Genomic DNA, 19,847 nt, shown 5'->3' with positions numbered 1-19,847 from the left:
TTCATCACATTAACAAATCTGCATACTCAGTGTAAAATGTTTGCGAATTTAAATTACTGAAATTATAATCCCATTCTTTGAGTAGGTACTTTTTATATTTTTATGCCAATTTTTCCTAAAAATCAAATTGAAAAAAACTCATAACTAAGCCAAAAATGCATTAATTTCAATTCGGAAACCTTTCCCATGCTAGTTTTTATTAGGTTAATAAATCTGCATACTCAGTTTATCATTTTAGAATATTCGATTTTTTGCCAATTTTTGGCAATTTTAATGATTTAACCCCTTATCATTTTTTGCAAAAATGGAAATATTTTAAAAAATTTCGATTTCTTTCAGACATGCCTAGATCGACTCAGCTGTTGATGCTGATCAAGAATATATATGGTTTATAGGGTCGGAAATGAATCTTTCACTGTTTTTCAACCTTCGGACTTAAATTGAAACCCCCTTCTTTAAAACAATATTTATTTATATTTTATAATACCCAGAGAGAGTCTAAAATATATAAAAATTTTAATTGTTTATATTTTAATATACTTATTAATATTTATTATTTTTTTTAGGTGAAATAACGTAAAAAGGCCTTAAAAAAAAAGAAATTTAAATAAAACATCTGTTCCCGTCATGTGCCTAAGTTAACCGACAAATTTGAATTTAAATTCTCGATCAATTGCCGCCACAACAGTAAATCGATAAATTTCTATGACGATCAATTCCGGTATTATCGTGTTATATTGAGCTGGTCACACTTCGATGTATTTATAGTGGAAAATGGGCCGGTCATACTACAACAAATATTACATATTTTGCAATTGCATACTTCTGGGGATGCGTTGTAGCATACTTTTAGGCCGTACCATGAATTTGCACAAAAATTAATTTGCTTGCTGCTGCCTTCTGTTCGCCTGGTACTTCAGATCAGATTTTGGACTGAAAATGTCGAAAGTGAAGCCTTGCTTTTGCCTACAACAACAACAAGATCATCTACAACAACAACAACAACAAGATCATCTACAACAACAACAACAACAACAAAACCTACAACAACAACAACAACAAACCCTACAACAACAACAACAACAAACCCTACAAAAACAACAAATATTAATTTAACTCCCGATTTTAGGAAATTTGTGTGTTGTTGTAATTATGTATTTCTTGATGCAATATTGTTGTACAACAACCTGGATTCATCTCAACCCTTATTCCCAAATAATTCCTTTGAAGTCATAATTAATAATTGGAATTTATTATAAAATGAAGCAAATCTTTGCAGCCGAAACATCATACGCCAATGGGCATACATAAAATCTATAAAATATTTTCTTAACTTAATAAAACTAAAAACGAACTAATACTAAAATACGGAAACAGTTGAATTTCCTCTTTTAGGAAGGACAATGGCCGCCTGTCCGATCCATTAGCATTGCAACCCATTCACAGGTTGGAGGATGAATCCGCCGCGGTCTCGGCCACGTTGTCAGCGGCGCCCAGTACAGATGCGAGTCCACCGCCCTTGGCTAGAGATGTGGAGCTGCTGTTCCGTTCGCGGCGAGTACGCATCAGCAGGTCAATGAGATCGAGCATCTGGTCGTCGCTGGGGCTGCACTGCAGCAAGAGCTGCTGCACAAAGGTCAGGCGCTCGACCTCGGAGCGGGGACCGCTCTTGAGGATTTCCGGCACCTGGGCCAGCAGGCCACTGCGGCAGCTCTGGCTAATCTTGGACTTGGCGCAGACATAGTCCAGCACCGAGTTAGGATTGAGGCGGTCGCACACCACCGACGAGAGATTCTCGCGGACGGCGTGGTCCAGGAAGTCCTTTGAGTGATTCTCCGACAGCGTCTCCAACACATTTGTCTTCAGCTTGTCGTTGGCCGCCATCTGCGTGGAGAGGTACTTGGACACGATGCCGGCGCTTTTGAGTTCGCCCTGGTCAAAGTAGCGCTGCAGGACAGTCTCCAGCGGCATCTGTTCTATCACCAGATCAAGGGCAGCCTCTGGATCCACAACGGCTAGGTCCTGACCAGCCGTCTCTACCCCTGGCTCCACCTCCATGTGCTTTGTCTGCTCGACGGTGTGGCTTATGTTATGCGTGGCCGTTGTATCGTTCCACTTCAAGCTGGTGAAGACATCCTCTTCGGGTGCGTCGCTCGAGGACTTGTCCAATGTTTTGTCTGACGTCGCCGTTCTTGCCGTCTGCTCACTGGCAAACCGCTCGATCTCAATAATGCTATCCAGGCGACCTCGTCTCCTCAGCGCCTGACGTGCCTCACTGGTCTGGGCCACTTTCTCCATCATCAGGCAGCGCTTGGGCTTGAGGCTGCTGCGCGGCTCATCCGTGTCCCGAAGGTACTCTTTGGTCACGGACACGGGCGGGTCATGGAAGCTCACTCGCTTCCGTTTCATGGCAGGTGACTCCAAGGTGACATCGTCCAGGCTCTCGCAGCGCAGCTTGCGCTTCAATATGCTCACCGAGGGACTGGCCGAGGGCGAGGGTAATCTCTTGGAGAACACCAGCAGATCTTTGGGCGGTGGGGCCTGAATCGGAGTAGATGCGTAATCGGTGCCCGTCAGCTCGTTCAGCTCGCTGGTGGGCGTGGACACCTGCTCGGCCCGATCCAGGACACGAGCCGGTGTTCCCTGGTGTTGAGATGGACGTGACATGGAGGCATAGGGCGATCCGGTGGCAGTATCTAGTTTCTTGTTGCGGATCATGTTGATCAGCTGAGCACCGCGACCCGTCAGGTGGCCGGTGGGCTTGGGCCGCAGCGTGGGGCTCGAGGAGTTGTTCGTTTGCTTGCGATCCGGTGGGGAGTTCTGTGAAGGATAGATATTAATGCTTATTTTGGATCCATAACTGATTAAAACAGATTAAACATGTGTTTCCTTACCAAGTTGCACAGGCGCGTCGGGTTGGTCTTCCTGGGCGATGTCTCCCCGGCAGCCACTGCCATAGCAGCAGGCCCGGCTTCGGCATTGCTCCCCAGTAGTTGGGTCGAAGGCACTGTCTCCAGGGGCACAGCATCCGGCGGAGTTAGCTGGATTTCCGGAGCAGGTGGCGGCTTCTTAATCGGTTCGGGCTCTGGTTCAGTTTCGACTTCCGGGAATAGATCTTCACTCTGCACAGGGGTGGGTTTGGTAACCTTTGTCTGCTTGCTGGCAGCTGTTAAAAATACAAGTTCAGGGATTAAGATATCAGGTACAGATGCTACCTGGTTTTTGCTTACCTGCTGCAGGCTGAATGGTCGGAGGCGGCGGCATTTTCTTGGGCGATCTGAGCTGGCGTTCAGGTGTGGGCGGTGGCTGTTCTGGCTGCTCTGTTTCTTGCTGAGCCGCGCGCTGTCGCGTCTGTCGGATGGACGGCTCCTCTGCGGCAGTGCTCTTGGTCTTGGGCCCTTCCTCCTTTTGGGCCCGTGTTTTACGGCCGGGCGTCTTGCGGATGGGCGTTGTAACTGCAGATGTTCCTTGATCTTTCTCGGATTCGTCGCTGGGGGTGCTGTCGATCACCTCTTCGTCTTCGTCCTTGCCGGTCAAGGCCAGCTCGCCCTGTTTACTCTTCGCGATGACCACCTTCTTGGGCGTCCAGGGTTTTAGGGAGGCAGAGTCCTGCGACTGGCTCATGTCGTTGTACAGCGCCGGAATGTCGGACTTCTCGGCGAAGCGCTCCTTCTGACGATCCGTCAGCTTTTCGGGATTCAGGCTCCACACAGAGGGAATAATGACAAAGAGATCGTCGCCCTTGAAGATGTCCCTCACCTGGTTGGCCATGCTCTTCATGGGCAGCTTGCGGAACTTCTCCTGGATGGCCCGCTTGAACTCCTCGAGGAAGCCACCCTCGCACTTCTGCTTGTTCCAGCACTGAATGGCTCCGGACAGAGTGGGCTTCAGGGAATCGAATACCACCATCAGCTCGTTCTGACGCAGCTCCAGCACCAGGTTGCGCAGCGTGTTTAGGCAGGCCTCGAGCATCTGCTGCGAGAACCGGTGCTCGAAGACGGTCTGCAACAGGGCAAATACGTCCTTGTAGAGGGGTGTCTCCTTGCAGAGGCCTAGCTTGAGCACGGCGGCCACGTAGGCGTCGAAGAGCTCCGCGAAATGCGGTTCGTCCTTGCTCTTTAACAGGTCTGTAAGGGTGGTCTTTAGTTCGCCAACGAATCTCCTCCTCTCCGGCGCATTGTGACCCGCATTCAGCAGCTGCTTCCATTGCTCGCAAAATGGGCCATCAAAGACATTGCTGGACCGACGACCAGCAAAGGCCGAAAGCGTTTGGAGCGGCCACAGGAGCCACGTGTCCATTAGCGAAGCATTGTGCGCCACGCGGTATTCGAGTGCATTGTTGCGTAGGTAGTTGCTCAGGGCCTGCGATACCTGCCGCCACACCTGAAGTTTGACTGCGAATCCCTCGAAGTCTTCCTCCTCGTTGGCCTGCATCAGGTGCTCGGCAAAAGAGCCCAGCAGCCGGAACTCGTTCTGGTTGCCCGCCTCAATGCGATCGGCGGCGAAGATGCAGGAGATGCTCCGCTGCAAGATGGCCGCTGGGACTTCTGTCCTGGACTTTAGGATCAGCTTCAAGAAGGCCTCCAGCACATCTAGTTGATCACTTCCAGAGACACGCTCCATGACAAGGCTCTCGCTGGCAATATGGTTGAAGAGGGCACGCACCACCCGGCCGCCCGAGGCATCTTCGGCGACCAGTACCTTCTCGATCTCACCGCAACAGGCCACGTTGAAGGGCGCCACGGCCAGGCGGAACATGGCCAGGCAGAGATTCCGCACGAGCAACTGCAGCAGCAGTTGCTCCGCCTCGGTGGCGTCATGCTGGGTGAGCAGCTTCAGCGCCGAGACAGCGGCTTGGAGGAGAGGCCGCCAGTGCTGCTGCAGCGTCTCTGTCGTCATGAGAGCCGACGGTTGGCCGAGCGTTTCCAGGCGCAGCTCTCGCAGCAAGCGATGCAGCGCGTCACTGTGCTCCACACCCCAAAGGGCCACCAGGCAGGGTAGGGCCAGCTCTCGGGCCGTTTGGTAATTGTGGGCCAGACCCGTGGGCAGGTTGCGCGATCCACCACCGAACGTAAAACACAGAAAATGCTCCACGGCGCCCTCAAAGGACTTGGGCAGCTCCTTGTCCAGGCAAGTAAGCAGGTACCACCAGACACGCAGTTTGATGCCGCTAACGTGCGAAGAACGCGACTGCGAGGTCCTCAGGGGGATAAGCAGCAGGCGAAGCCTCTTTCCAGAGGCCAACTCGTCGTAGGCGGCGAAGATCTTGATGAGCACACGCCAGCAGAGAAAGGCCTCCGCGCGGACGCCATTGTCCGGGTTACGAAAGCCCAGTTCCACCACGGCGAGGAATTTGTTGATGTACACGCAGCCGCGCAGCAACTCCTCGTCCATGATCTGCACCAGCAGCGTCCAGATCTTGTGCCAGTTGGAGTTCTTGGCGTCGCGCATCTCGCCAATGAGGTTTACGTACTTGTTTACGAACTCACCTCGGATGCCGGGCCAGCACCTGGCCGAGTGGATGGAGGACACGTCCAGGGCCACCAGCGCCTCAGCCAGTGCGCCAACGGCGGAGTCCTGTATCTTGCGGTCTTTATCAAACATCAGCGGCAGGATGTCGCCCAGCCAGAACTCGACCAGCTCTTCCTCCGAAAATGAAGTGGCTATCAATCCGGAGCTCTTGCAGCTGCTGGCCAACAGGTCGATCATCTGCGGGGGAATGCAAGCGATGGAAGGGGTTTGGTGCTAGGTGGGGGAGGGGGACCAGCGTGCCTACTTACGTTGCAATAATGCTGACGGCGGCCAGCGGCGAGCACCTCTTTGGCGGATAGCTGCACCGTGTGGTAGGAGCGCCCCGCCTCTGCGCCGAAGTCCATGTCCATGTCCATGTCAGCGTTGGGATGCTCTCAATGTGCTTGCTAGGGTACTTTTCTTTCCGCCCTTCCACAAATGCCACAAGATGTTTTTCGCGCTGTTTGTAGAATAAGAATAAGAAAAGCGCGGGAACAGCCGTAACTAGAGGTGGCAAAAGCAAGGTGTCATGGCTCGATAACCGATAACTGCTCGCCGCCTTCCAACACTGAAATTAAACATCTGGTAACTCATGTGTGATAAAACGCGGGTTTTTACTGGTCTTTTGAAATTGAATATGAACATCGATGTAAATTTAAAGCCGAAGGTTAAATCTAGGTGTTACAGAAACAAAATCAGTAAGTAAATAAAATGTTTTTTTTTTATAGACTTATACTTTATAGTCCTTCTCAAGAGATCTTTACCTGTTTGAACAATTTTAATCATAGTAATTACAAAATCTCATCTATATTTTAAACATTTTTTGTCATCTTTATTAGGAAATAAATATTACACACAGAAATGAATGTCATATAATTTCGAGTTCACGTTTACCCCATTGCTATGCGAAATGCATCGTTTGTTTTTGGGACGAGAGGTTCGTTCTCTTCCTAATTAATTAGCTGAACACAATTTTGCGGCTGCGAACCGTCGAAAGCTTCGTCGATTGAAAGGGCAAAATGAAAAACTGATAATTAAACTTGGTTTAGCAACAGCTATTACACATATTATATATATATATATATGTATATATTTGTCAATAGGTTATACATATAGTATGTGTGTGCACAGTTGTGCACTTGAATAATTAATAAAAATAATACATTCAGTACGGATACGAATACAAATACACGGTTTAAATATATATATAAAAGAGAACTAAGGTGGACCAAAAGGGGCTATTACACATGTATCTCGTATATGCATATATAATATATATGGATATAAATAGTGAAAAATAGTCAAAAACATTTTACATATACATCGTATAGGGGCTCATACATATATAGTACATACATATAGGTAATATATAGATTAGTATAAATAATTATTATTATGTAGGTTCCTTCGTTAAATGCGATTCGATTTCGTTTCGTTTCGATTTAGGTCTAACTTAGGTCGTTAAGTGTTAATTGTTTAGAGATTTACATGCGACTACCCAGCTTAGATGTTGTTATCCGATTTATCATTTATCATTATGTTTAGGTTTTGCTCATCAATTACTTTAGTTTAGTTTAGGTTAATTGTAATATTAGTTACGCTCCGATTTGCACACAATTTAGTTTAGTTTTGTTTGCGACTAATCCTAGGAAAACACTTGCAACTATTTGCTGGAAATTCGTTACACGTTTTGGGGGCCTTTGTTTCGTTTCGATTCTTTGTGTTGTTGTTTCTCTTTCTCCTCCGATTATCTCTCTCTTTCTCTACATTCCTTTGAGCGACTTAGCCTAAGGGGGTGTTTATCATTATTATCCTTTACTCGTTTTTCTTTGAGACTCCTGCGCGGCTCGTTTAAAACGCCAGCCGTTGCAGGATTTGTAATGCGCGTGTGTGTGTGTGTGCTGTCTGCGGATTTCTTACTCCTTTTCTTTTTATACCCCTGCAGGATATCATATTGGTCAAAAGATTGTAGCGTATCCAAGGATATAAATGTATATATATAAATATAAATATATTCTTGATCAACTGTTTGTTTCTTTGCAAATTAGTCTCTCTGTTTTGAAGATTTTCTCAATTCTAACTCGTATTTAAATGGGAACGAGCCAGATCGGACTACTATATCATATAGTTTCTATAGGAACGATCGGAAAGTGTAGAGGGAAATGCAAAACTGACAATCTGCAAGGGTATACTAGCTTCGGCGTGCCGAAGTTAAGCTTCCTTTTTTGTTTAACTTTAACTTTAGTTTTAGTTAATTTAGTTATTCGACTCCATCTGGTATCTGGCAACAACAACTGTGTTTCTGTTTCGTTTTCTATCTACAAAAGGAATCGGTTTTCTACGTCCAATTGGAGGCGAGTTCCTTGACTTGTGGCGGCGGAGGGGAATGTATGTTCGTTCATGCTGGGCGGGGAAGGGGGTGGTACTGGACTGGAGGACTCTTTTGGGGGTCAGGACGTGGCACATGCAATGACTTGCTTAAAGCTTGATTACTCTGATGATGATTCTGATGGCGATGACGATGTGCAGGGAAAGGCACGACGAAACGTGCGAAAGAAGGAGCTGGGCACGAGCCGGGGACAACGGGGTCTCAGCTAATTTCCAGCGGACTTGGCAGGGGCTACAGTTGCGTCTCACATATATAGATACCGGGATCCGGATCCGGATCCGGATCCGGATCGTGATCTGAATCTGGATCGATCGATCGCGTATTATGGTTCTGTTATTATGTACATCGCCTGGGTAGCTTGCACTAGTAAGTAGATATTATATATGCGAATATATATAGAATACATGTGTGGCCAGGACACGGACGGTCCTTGGCCGAAGGATTAGATATATGTACGTATATATATATATATAAAGAGAAGCGGAAGGGGGACGAAAGCAAATCGATGCCGCTGTGTCTACAAAGATTATGCGATTAGCTGCTGATAATAGAGATGTATATGTGGTATATGTATATGGCATATGGTTCGAGTACGAGTACGAATTCGAGTTCGAGTTCGAGTATATATACGAGTATATATGGGCGTTGATGACATCATCCACAGGCTGGACGATGGGGCAGGGCAACCAGAAGGATGACTTTGGGAATGAGGGAACGGGGAACGGGACAAGGGCTCGGGGGACATCGAACCCCCCGTGTTGTACTACCAGTGCATCATGCGCAACTGATCGAGGATGCGCTGCTTGAAGAAGGTGCCCAGCATGCCGAAGACCGTCGATACGGCGGCCACGCCCATCATGACCTGCATGATGCAATGGATGCCGGACAGCTCCTCCTCCGTCTGCTGGCGGTGACGATGGCGCGCCCTATGATGCCGCCTTCCGCCGTTTTCCTGCAGCCGCTGCAGTCGCTCGAGATCCTCGTCGAACTGCGGCACAATGGCCAGGTTAATGACCTCCGTTTTCGAGAGCAATTGCTCGTTGGCAATCGTGTGCGCCTCGGTGGCACCCTTGCTGGTGGCCTCGTTGTGCTCCTTCTCGCGTTCGCGCTGCTTCTCCAGCTCACGAACCCGTGACCGCTCGTCCAGCATTGTGTTGTCGCGACTAAAGTCAAAGTCCCGGCTGGAGGGAATCAGCGGCTGCTGCAGCGTTCGTCCCGAGGTGGGAAACTCGGCCAGATTCACCTTGGTGAGGAACTGATGTCCGCCGAGCGAAGCACTGCGTGATGTGTCCGAATCCGGCAAGGGCGGTGGAGGCTGCTGGGTGGGCAGTTGGTCGCGTACTCGCGTCTCCTGGAACTGGTTCTTCTTGATGCCCAGGACCTCGGATAGCGGTCGATTGATCATCGGTAGCAGTGAGTCGGAGGTGGGCCGGATGATGAAGGATCCGCCTGGTTGTACATTCGCAGGCGGTTCCACAATCTCCGGCTGCAGTGGCTTGGGTGTGCTGGCCACTAGAGAGGGCTTTCCTGCGCTTCCCTCCCCTGCACTGTCCTCGGCATCCTCGCTGTCCGTGTAAACAGAGTCCTCCGCTGAGGAGGAATCCTCGGACTGGGACTTGGGCGTCTCCTTGGCCGGCTTGCCAGGCGTGAACTTGTGCGTGAGGTTGCGGATGGGCTCGTACTTGGAGCTCTCCGAGTCTCCGCGGTAGAGCAGCGCCACCTTGCCATCGGGCGTCAGAACAGGCGTAATCTTGGGGTGTGGCGACGGAAAGCGATGACTGCTCTCGGGGTCCGGCGACAGGGCGTCGAAGTCGGTGAGCGTCGGCTTCTTTTGCTGCTGCTGCGCCGCGTCCTTGTCCGTGGCCTGATCCTTGTCTGTCTGCTGGTACACGATGCTCACCTTGCCCAGCGGCGTCGATATGATCTTGATGGCATCATTGCCGTTCTTGCGATGGTACGGACCGCTCTTGCGCTGCTGCTGCTGGGAGCCAAAGAAGCCGCGCCCCTGATTCTCGCCCGTATCGGTGAACTCGTCGTCGACACCGTCATCGCCGTCCTCGCCATCCTCGTCATCGTTGGCAAAGTGGCCGCTGCTCTCGCGCAGATCGATCGCAGTGCTCGGCACGGCCACCGCGACGGCTGCCTCTGGATTGGCCTGCGACTCGGTGAGCAGTTTCTTGCGGATATTCTCCAGCTGGCTCTCGCGGAAGCTGCTGCTTGGCCGGAAACGTGACCGGAAGCCGCCGAAGCCGCTGCCCTCCTCGTTGAGGAAGTGCTCTTCATCGGCTCTGGGTTTCGCAGTTCTTGGCCGCTCCATGGCTATGCGTTCATCATCCTCGTCATAGCCCATATCCTCCTCCTCCTCCGGCACACTCACCAGACCCTTGGGATCGGGCAGCTGTTCGGGCTCCTCATTATCGTCCTCCTCCTCTGCATAATCATCATCGATACCATCATCATCATCGTCATCGTCTTCGAAGACGGTATCGTCGTAGAGATCGGCCTGCATGCCATCCGTCTGCTCCGTGGGATAGTCTCCGTCCACACTCTCGTCCTCCTCCTTCTCCGCATTCACACTCACACTCTCGTCCTCCGCCCCCGTAACATCCGTGCTATCCCTAGTGCTATGGCTAAGACTATCGTTACTATTACTACTACTATAAGTTAGATTTAAACCTGTTCCTAAACTAACATCTAAGCTGCTATTGCTCCGTTCGAGCAATTGGGTAGTCGCATCTTTCAGTCAGTAGCATTTCTTGGTGCATCCGCACTTGCGCACGATGTCCAAGTTCTTGATGTACTTGCGGTTGTTGCTGCACACCATGCGCACCTATGAATCGAGAGAGAGAGAGAGAGAGATTAGTGGTATGATTTGACCAAGTCAAAGGATTCGCTTACCTTGCGCCGCCTCACAATCTTGGCCGCGCAGCACTGATTGCCGCAGCCGCCCACGCACTTGGCGTACTTCAACGGCTGCCTGGAGCGGCAGTCGTTCTCCGTGTAGTACTCACGCACCTGCTCCTTGCGACAGGTGCTAGCCGCTGATGATGGGAGGAAGAGCGAGAGAGAGGGGGAGAGAAAAGAAAAGTCAAAGGAGCTCAATTAGTCAGTGGCTTGAGGTGTAGTGACGACTGCAGTGTGAGCCCTGCGGCTGGCTAATTAGAGCTAACAAAGTGCACAGCGCACTCGGTTCCCTTCCTCCCATGATGGATGGTTGATGAGCGTGAGAAGCGAGAGCCATGAATGTGGTGTGTGTGTGTGTGTGTGTGTGTGTGTGTGCCAATGACTAATGACTGGGAGGGTTAATATGTGCACCTATTTTCATGCTATCCTAAAAACCCAAGTTCCTACTTGTAGGTGTCAAAGATTTCCCGGCCTTTACATTTACAAATCAGACCAAATTTACAGTTCTTATTATCACAAGTACCCTGATTTTAGTTTACATCTAGGAGCTATAAGCAAAGCTCATACAAACGTATTTCTTAAATTTTTACTTTTATCAAAAGGATTGTTAAATTACTAGCTTTCATCACTGGGTATCCCATGGCCTTGTATACTTTTTGCTAAGAACATTACAGTATTTACTTTCTTTGCCATATCACAAACTTCCCCCTTGGCAAAACAAAGTCGGTAGTTTTATAACAACTTGAAGCTAAAAAATATTAAAATTCTCCCCAACTCTGCTTGATTGGACACATGTTTTATGGCTACCTGGATCCACTTTATATATGCCCCACATAAACTGCGCTGAGCATGAGTTATGAGTGGCTTTATGGTTAGTAGTAGTAAACCCCCCAACCCCCCAATCCCCGCCGAGAGTTGTGTGTGTGAGTTGTGAGTAGCATAAGCATGATAGATGTATGTATGTACCAGTGACTGTTGGGGGCTCTGTGCTGCCCTCACCTTGATCGCAGTAGCGGCCGCGCTGGCCATGCTTGCACTTGCACTGATAGCCATCTCGGGCGCTGGGATTGGGCATACAGCGGCTGCCTCGGCGGCACTTGTTCTCTAAGCAGGGATCCACCGGCTCCTAGGAGAAATAAGCGATATTAGAAAGGCTAACAAACAAGGACAGAAAGTAGTACATACCTCTTTAATGTGCGGCGTCTCATCCATGAAGTCCTGCTCATCGTCCTCCTCCTCTTGCTGCTCACCCTCGAGCAGGGCACAGCCGGGGGTGATCTTCTGCTGGCGCTGGGCATTGCCAAAGTCCACCAGTTTATGGTTGATCCACACCTCTTTCATGCAGCCCTTGAAGCTGGTGAGGTTGCGGATCTGCCAGTTCTTGTACGCCTGCTGGGCAGGATCTGTGGGCAGACCGCCCAGGAACATGGGCGTGGTGAGCTTCAGGTAGTCATTGGAACCCTCGTTGATGATAGAGCGAGCCAGGCCACGATCCACGCGTAGCGTAAAGTTCTTCTTGACGGCCAGCAGCTCGACGGCATGGTACTTGCCATCGGCCACCATCTCAAAGCTGTACATCGTGGACACGGGATAGTTACCAACGTCGTAGCTAACACGAATGCGTCCGTTGAACAGCTCCACCGCCAGGTGAGCATCCTGTCCGTCGTACAGCAGAATGCCGTTCTGCTCGGCACTGCTGAAAACGATGGTCACATTTGCCTCGGGACGCGTGCGCAGCGGTTCCAGCTCCACGAAGGAATTGTTGTGCACGAAGCTGATGCTGGTGAGATACTCGCACCACTTGCCCGTGTATCCTGGATGACAGCGACACAGGTAGTCACTGCCCTGGGCATTGGGCTGGAAGCATACGCCGTGCTTGCACTCGTGGTTCTGGCACGGCGACGTCTGCGGATACATCATCGAGATCATGTTGTGGCCCTCGCAGTACTTGCCCGTGTAATCGTCGGGACAGCGGCACACATAGTCGTTGATGCCATCCACGCAGGTACCGCCGTTCTGGCACATGTGGTTCTGGCAGTCGTCAATGTTGTCCGTGCAGTTGGTGCCATGGAATCCTGCCTGGCAGTCGCAACTGTAGTGGGTGAAGTGGTCCACGCACTTGGCTCCATTGGCACAGGGATTGAACTCGGGGCTGCAGAACTGGATCTTGGTATCGCAGAACTCGCCACTGAACCCGGGCTGGCACTCGCATCGGTACGACTCCACGCCATCGATGCAGGTGGCATTGTTCTGGCACTTGGTCTCACCCAAACAATCGTCGATGTTCGTCTCGCAGCGGGCACCCGTGTAGCCTGGAGCGCACTGGCAGCTGAAGCGACCCTCCTCCAGCACCGTACAGGTGGCATTGTTCCGACACGGATTCCCGTAGCAGGCGTCGATCATGAACTCGCAGTGCTTGCCATGGTAGCCCGGCTGGCAGAGGCACTGGTACTCCCGCTGGGGCAGGGCCACGCACTGGGCCTGGTTGCGGCACGGCTGCTCGAAGCAGGCATCGCACTTGGCCAGGATATCGTTGCGCACGCGGCCTCGGCACACGAAGCTCGTCGAAGGCGTCGACAGGATCAGCTTATCCTTCATCTGTTCCGGCTCGGCACAGCGGGCAATGCCCGGCTCCACATAGTCCAGCTTGATCCAGTCGGAGAACCATTTCAAGCCACAGTCACAGTACAAAGGATTGCTGCCCAAAGCTCTGATGAAAGGAAGAAAAAAAAGAGGTTCAAGGGACTGTCTATTGGCCAGGGGACAGCGTCCAACTACTCACATGTGGGTCAACGACTTGAGGTCCTCGAAGGAGCCCTCCGGCAGCATCGAGATGCGGTTACCGTGCAGCGAGAGCACGCGCAGGTTATTCAGGCCAGACAACGCATGCCTCTGTAGACACTGCAGCTTGTTGTACGAGATGATGCTGTGAATAGAGGAAGCAAGGAAGGGAATTGGGAAACGGAGACGTTAGCAAATTGCATTAGGACACACAGACACATGCGGCAATTGATGAAGAAATGAAAGTAATTGCAAAACGTTTTCCATTCGCAAAGCGGAGGAGAGACACCAGAAATAACGGCTGGCTAAGCTTTGATTGTGGATAGCGCACACAGGCCGGGGTCACAGTGTGCTAAGGGACTAAGGCAGGGATCATAGATCCATCTCAGTGCTGGGTTTTAGAATACAAGATACAAGAATTCTGGATTATAATCCATGGGATTTGAGCTTTCTGACTTGGTATTGATGGATTTATGCCTAAGAAAACTCTGCAGATGTCCCATTTAACACAAATTCACATTGCTATACACAAATAAACCAGTTTCAGACCACTGTGCAGGCTAGGCGACGCTGCCATCGAAGTCAGCGCCGACGACTAATGCTTAAGCACGAGTCACGATTTCGACTTTACGTCTCGGAATGAATTTCGTGCCTGCGCCTTCTTGGTTCGCAATGCCTTTTGGACAGAGGGACGGATACTGAGAGCCAAAAGACTAGGCACCAGGCACCAGGCCCCCAATGCCCAATGCCCAATGCCCCAGCCCATTCACAGGCCCAAGCCCAGGTCGACAAACGATGCAATTGGCGCAGAATTGTGTCAAGCCCTCTTGAGCCTTCGATTTGCGGTGGTTTTTTGCGGCTGGTTATTTTGTGGTTTCCGTGCTTCGACGTAGCAATTAAAAAGTCATTAGGCCGCAATGGTGGTGCACTTACAGAGTGGACAGCTTGGTCAGATTGGCGAAGGTGTAGTTGGACAGTATGGTGATCTGGTTGTTGCTCAGATCTCTGCAAAGAAAACAAAATAGGGGAGAAAAGTAAGCTACCGTTTGCTTGAAAATACCAATCCTCCACAGATACTCACAGTCGTGTCAAGGCCCGCAGATGACGTATACGTTCGTAGTGGATCTGCTCAATCTCATTGGACTCCAGATAGAGTTCCGATGTCTCCGCTGGTATGCCACGTGGGATCTCCTTCAACTGATTCCGCGAACAACGTACCACGGTGCCGGTGCAGGTGCAGGACGGCGGGCAGTAGCCATCGCCCAGGCAGCCCTCGCTATTCTCGCTGGTACACTTGAACTCGGAGTGGGGCAGGTCCTTGATCTGCACATCACGTACTTTGGAGGGGGCACCGCAACGTGCCGCTCCGCCGTTCAGCGATTTTTTCCGCAGCCAGTCAGCGAACCAGGCCAAATGACAATTGCAATTGAACGGATTCGAGGCGAGGTTCCTAAAGGGAGCAGTAAAAAGTAAATACAAAAAAATCGGTTTAAAAAATAGCCACAAAAAGAACGTTCACGATAAAGGCTTATTGATAAAAAAAGGGTTCTCTTATAATTCAATTTCTGCCTGCCCAATCCCAAATGATAAATTAATTCCGTATTCATTCGGAGCTGTAGTCAGCATATGTTACACTCCCTCCCTCTCCTCCGGCTGACCAATCCAATCCCAACCAAACAGGCACTTTAATTATGCGAAGGAGAACAGGAGAGTTCGAGGGTGTGGGAGCTGGAGCTGGAGAGGAGGAGCGGGAGCAGAGCCAGGAGCGTAGCGGAGCAAGTGAAACAATGGCGCACAAATTACATTGGCAATTCCAAAGTTGCAGCCGAGTCCAGACTAATTTAATAAGCAATTCTGCTTTGTCATGCCATCAGCTATGCTGGCTCTCTATTACAAGTGTGTGAGTGTGTGTTAGAAAGTGTACACTGGGGGAAATATTTAATGCCTTAGGGAATACATTTCGCCAAAAAACGAGAGGGGTAAAGCATTGTTACATTATATCCTTAAAAGGTTAAATAGATTTAAGAGCTATGAAAACAGTAATGCCCAAAGTTTTTTTAAGTATTTATGTTTGATTTTATAGTACCTATCCAAAATCTTGATTATTATTCAAAGTGTAAAATAACTATAATCAAAATAGCAAGTTAATATGGTTAGCATTAAATTTCTATATAATTTCTATGGTAACTTATGCAAATCAAATTAGTAACAGCTTCAAAAATAACTCCATTCCCTTACCATTAGAAAAAACTAACTTAAATTATTTTAATTAAACCCCCCTTTTGCTCAGTGTAAGTGTGTGTAGGCCGCAGGCAGCCAACTAACACTTTGGGCTCCCTTCACGCAACACCTTCAAAGGTGGCGAAGGCTTCATGGCAATGGCGTTGTGGTGGACCTGGTCGTGGGTGGGTAGGTGGTGTGCTGGTGGGTGTCATGTGGTGCACAGCACTTAATGAATTTCATTGATGCTATTTATTAGCTACTTAAGTGAATTTTACAATAATTTGCGAGCAGCAGCAGCACCCACAGCGGACCACACACAGCACCTATCAACACACACACACACATCTCATCTTCCACATAGAAAGTCCCTTCATTGAACTCAATTTTAATTAATTAAATCATCGAACACACACACACCACACTGTGTGCTCCCTTTTGGGTTTCCTGTGAGTGTGTGTGTGCCTGGGGGATGATTTACAAGCACGAGAAGTTGGGAAGAATGGAGCCAATGGTATCTGTTATCGCAACACAGCACATACTACATATACCACCAGACGGGGAGCAACTCAGTCTATAAATTGAACTTCAATTGAATTATATACAATAGTTTGCTGTGCTTTCGCTGGCTGCCATGGAGAAGCAAAACTGATTTGAAGGCAGCCTCAGCCACATCAGACGAAGTTCAGCGGGAGAACAATCAGAACCATTAACCTCATTTCACGACCGAGGATGAGGAGCTGCTCTGCTGGCCAATTAATGCTTAAGCCAAATCATTTGTCTATTGAAGTGCATCCCCAGCACTTGGCACAGTTTTAATTGCTGCCAAGGCATCTGGTATCTGGTATCTGGCTGGGAATCTCCAAAGGAGGAATCATGGAATCATGGATACTTACAGCGACGTCAGCGAGTTGAGATGCTCAAAGGAGCCGGGCATAACGCATGAGATTTGATTGTCGTATAAATTGCTGCAACGGAAGGAGATTGCATAACGTCAGGTTAATGAGTTTCAGCAGGGGTTAAGATAATTGCAGGTTAGACAACAGGTTTTACAATTGATTACGGATGAAATAGCAGGGAAATAGGGAAACTAACAGGAGGACAGTTAACACTTACAGCGTCTTGAGTTGATGCAGGCCCAGGAACATCTTGTTGGAGATCTCCTTGATCTTATTCTCGCCCAGCTGCAGCTCCTGGATGTGCGAGGCACCCTCGAAGGCATTCGGCTCGATCCCCGTCAGCTGATTCCGCTTCAACTCCAACTTGACCAGATGCGGCAGACGGCCAAAGAGGCCATCGGAGCTGATGCGCCCCAGTTCGTTGTCGTTAAGCAGTCTGAAATCGAATAATGTATCGAGTTAAGGAGGAATCGGGATACAGCAGCCAGCAGGATGTACACAGCAGCCGGAAGGAAGGAAGGATGCGAGTGAGAGGAAAGGGAGCAACTTACAGCTCGGTCGTGTGCAGGGGAATGTCCCGTGGAATCTCCTTCAGGCCGCGACCCGTACAGTCGACAGTGGTGCCCTCGCAATGGCACATTGCCGGACAATCGGAGTCCATGCGGCACTCGCCGGACAGCTTCATCCGCAATTCATCCCAGGAGCCTGAAAAAGGAACAGCAGAAGGAAGATGGGAGGTGGGTTGGTTGGTTGGTTAAGCACAAGGACGCGACTCTGGGTCTTACATTTGAATTTCTCCTCTCGCAGCGATTCAATCCGACGACGATGCATCCGCTTCGGTGACTCGCAGCGGGCTCCACTCGTCTCTATGGGATTTTTGTGCAAATAGTCGGCCAGCCAGCGCAGATTGCAGTCGCAGATGAAAGGATTCTTGGCCAGATGCCTGTGTAGTGTCCGGGTGTGGCGGGTGTTCCGGGTGTTCCAAGTGTGCGTGTGCAAATGGAAAGAAAGTAAGCAAAGAAAGTAGCATTGAGCATTCGACTGAATGGCTGAAATGGTTATGCAGCAGGACTTAAGGGGCCCGGAGACGTTGCCCGGGAAACAGAAGGTTTCAGAATGTACAACAGTGGGTATAGGTATAGGAACAGGAGGAGACTTGAGACGTCTTAAAAGTGCACCAGCCTTGTGGCTACGACATTTCCGTTGTTGTTCACCCGCCTCACAGTCGCCCGAAGTCGTTGTTGTTTTGCAACTATTTAAAAGCAATTCTCAACAGGGTTGCCAGGTAATGGTAAATGTTCCTATTGGACCATTGCAGGAGGTGGTGGGGATTCCCCCGAAGACCATTGATGAGCTGCATATTTCCTCACAGCTCTTAAACTCTCCCCCCATTTAATGGCCACAATTTGGTATGATTTTTATGTTTCCGCTGCCTATACATTAAAGTTAGGAGCCATAAAAGCTAGTTTACTTCATTCGCGTATCAATAAACATTTTGCTTTTGGAGGTTCCTTAACCAGTAGTTTCGGACACTCGGGAAGGTAATTTAAGTTTCGGCAGTTTCAAAGAGCCAGAGTCATAAAAAGTCAGCAGTTTTCAGCTTTATTTTTTTGCCAAATTCGATTTAAATGGGTTAAAAAAAAGCCCTCATTAAAATATTTTACGTTCAAAGAAAAGTTATTTACAACTTGCATTTGTATTTCGAAATTTTAGTCTCTGGATAGATGACAACCCTGGCAAATACTTAACCCACTCAGGCATACAACAAATCCTGCACTTTTGGACCTCGTTTTCCCGCCCGCCACTGAAGGAGGAGGAGGAGGAGGAGGCGGAGTCTGTCCGCCTTCCGTCCAAGTTTTTAGTTGCAGCCTCGCAGCCTCGCGCACATTTATCGATGCCAAAAGGAGAGAATTCTTCTTCTCGGCGTCTTCGTCTTTTGTTCGCTAAGGCCGAAAGTCTTCACGGTTCACGGAGAAGGGAGAGAGATGGGAATTCATGGGGGCATGGTACAGGGAAAGGAGGGAGCTATAGAAACTGGAGGAGCCTGTGGGCGGGAGGAGCTTCTTGTTTGCTGCTAAACAAATGTCAACGCGAACGATGAGGCGACGCGAGGCGAGAAGGCGAGGGCGCAGTCAAAGGCAACTACTAAATGCACTTCAGAGGTTTAACACCAAAGTGCCTGCTCCATTCAAGATGGGATCCCGACATGGGCTCGAGTGGACGTGAATGTGGGCGGGCACAGTGGTGGCATGGTGGCTTGGGGGGCGGAGCTGAGGACTCCATGTACTTACACCGTTTTGATGCTCTTCATGGCGTCGAATGTGCCATTAGCCAGCGACTGGATGTTGTTGTCGTACAGCGAGAGCAGGCTCAAGCTGTGGAGGTCGCGGAAGGCATCCTTGCGTATGCACGAGATCTCGTTGGCGTTCAGCAGGAGCAGCTGCAGCGAGCCGAGTCCTTTGAACACGCCCGAGGGTAAATCCTTTATTTTATTGCCGTACAGCACACTGATGATGGGATGCATCCGAGGGTGGAGTCGACATGGAAAAGAACACACAAATAGAACACACGACGAATGTTAACACAAAGCTCGAGAAAAGTAAAAGGAATAAACAAAAAACAAAAAGAAAAACACAAAACAAGAAACCCAAGCCAGAAGGTGGCACAAAAATTACAAAACAAAAAAAAAAAAAAAACAAAACAAACTGGTTTGTTTGGGCAACCCGACGAGCTGGGAGATGAGCTGGAGTTGGATCTGGACTCGTGACACGCTTGAAATTCTAGGCAAAAGGGTTGATTTTTAAGAAAAAACATGGTTTTTAGGCCTATGTCCTGGCTACATATACCCCTAGGTCATCAAATGTTACAGTAAATTATTTAGTTAACTAAATTTAAAGGCTGAGTTCTGGAAATTATAGGATTAACTTAATATCTGAGTAATATTTAATATATATTTGTGCTATATCTATCAAAAATAATATGAAATTTATATTTACAAGCATTTATTCCTGTTAAAATCACATTTCTAAACATATTCTTTCAACAATTCCCTTAAAAATGTATTAATTTCCCATTTAAATATATATCTAATTCCTACGAAATATGTCTGACTTCCACTTAAATCCCCCTAAAACATAATCACT

General features: G+C 49.1%; 2 protein-coding genes and 1 long non-coding RNA gene across 3 annotated transcripts in view; 1 reads left to right on the top strand and 2 right to left on the bottom strand.

The window, feature by feature from the left end:
* Positions 1-1,366, top strand: part of LOC147644480 (uncharacterized) — a 47,935-nt gene extending 46,569 nt beyond the window's left edge. Inside the window, exon 3 of the long non-coding RNA XR_015270348.1 lies at positions 567-1,366. This is a non-coding gene — a long non-coding RNA (uncharacterized LOC147644480). The remainder of the gene's footprint in view (positions 1-566) is intronic.
* Positions 1,234-6,032, bottom strand: Rif1 (Rap1 interacting factor 1). Its single transcript, XM_020945426.2, has 4 exons — positions 5,781-6,032; positions 3,231-5,709; positions 2,895-3,166; positions 1,234-2,820 (listed from the first exon to the last, which is right to left on the bottom strand). The coding sequence occupies exons 1-4, from the start codon at positions 5,886-5,888 to the stop codon at positions 1,441-1,443; spliced, it is 4,239 nt and encodes a 1,412-aa protein (XP_020801085.2). The 5' UTR covers positions 5,889-6,032; the 3' UTR covers positions 1,234-1,440.
* A 285-nt stretch (positions 6,033-6,317) lies between these two features.
* Positions 6,318-19,847, bottom strand: part of sli (slit guidance ligand) — a 58,281-nt gene continuing 44,751 nt past the window's right edge. The window contains 12 exon segments of the mRNA XM_086826756.1: positions 6,318-10,730; positions 10,799-10,941; positions 11,771-11,930; positions 11,990-13,514; positions 13,587-13,730; positions 14,519-14,590; positions 14,667-15,035; positions 16,702-16,773; positions 16,922-17,140; positions 17,256-17,409; positions 17,490-17,647; positions 18,996-19,211. Of these exon segments, the coding sequence (XP_086682882.1) occupies positions 8,664-10,730; positions 10,799-10,941; positions 11,771-11,930; positions 11,990-13,514; positions 13,587-13,730; positions 14,519-14,590; positions 14,667-15,035; positions 16,702-16,773; positions 16,922-17,140; positions 17,256-17,409; positions 17,490-17,647; positions 18,996-19,211 (5,299 nt within the window). The 3' untranslated portion in view covers positions 6,318-8,663.

The sequence above is a fragment of the Drosophila serrata genome, unplaced genomic scaffold (genome assembly GCF_035046125.1).
Source record: "Drosophila serrata isolate PLE 108 unplaced genomic scaffold, ASM3504612v1 contig_165, whole genome shotgun sequence".
NCBI classification, from domain to species: Eukaryota; Metazoa; Arthropoda; class Insecta; order Diptera; family Drosophilidae; genus Drosophila; species Drosophila serrata.
The sequence above is the reverse complement of the archived record's forward strand: the minus strand, read 5'-3'. Positions and strand labels throughout refer to the sequence as shown.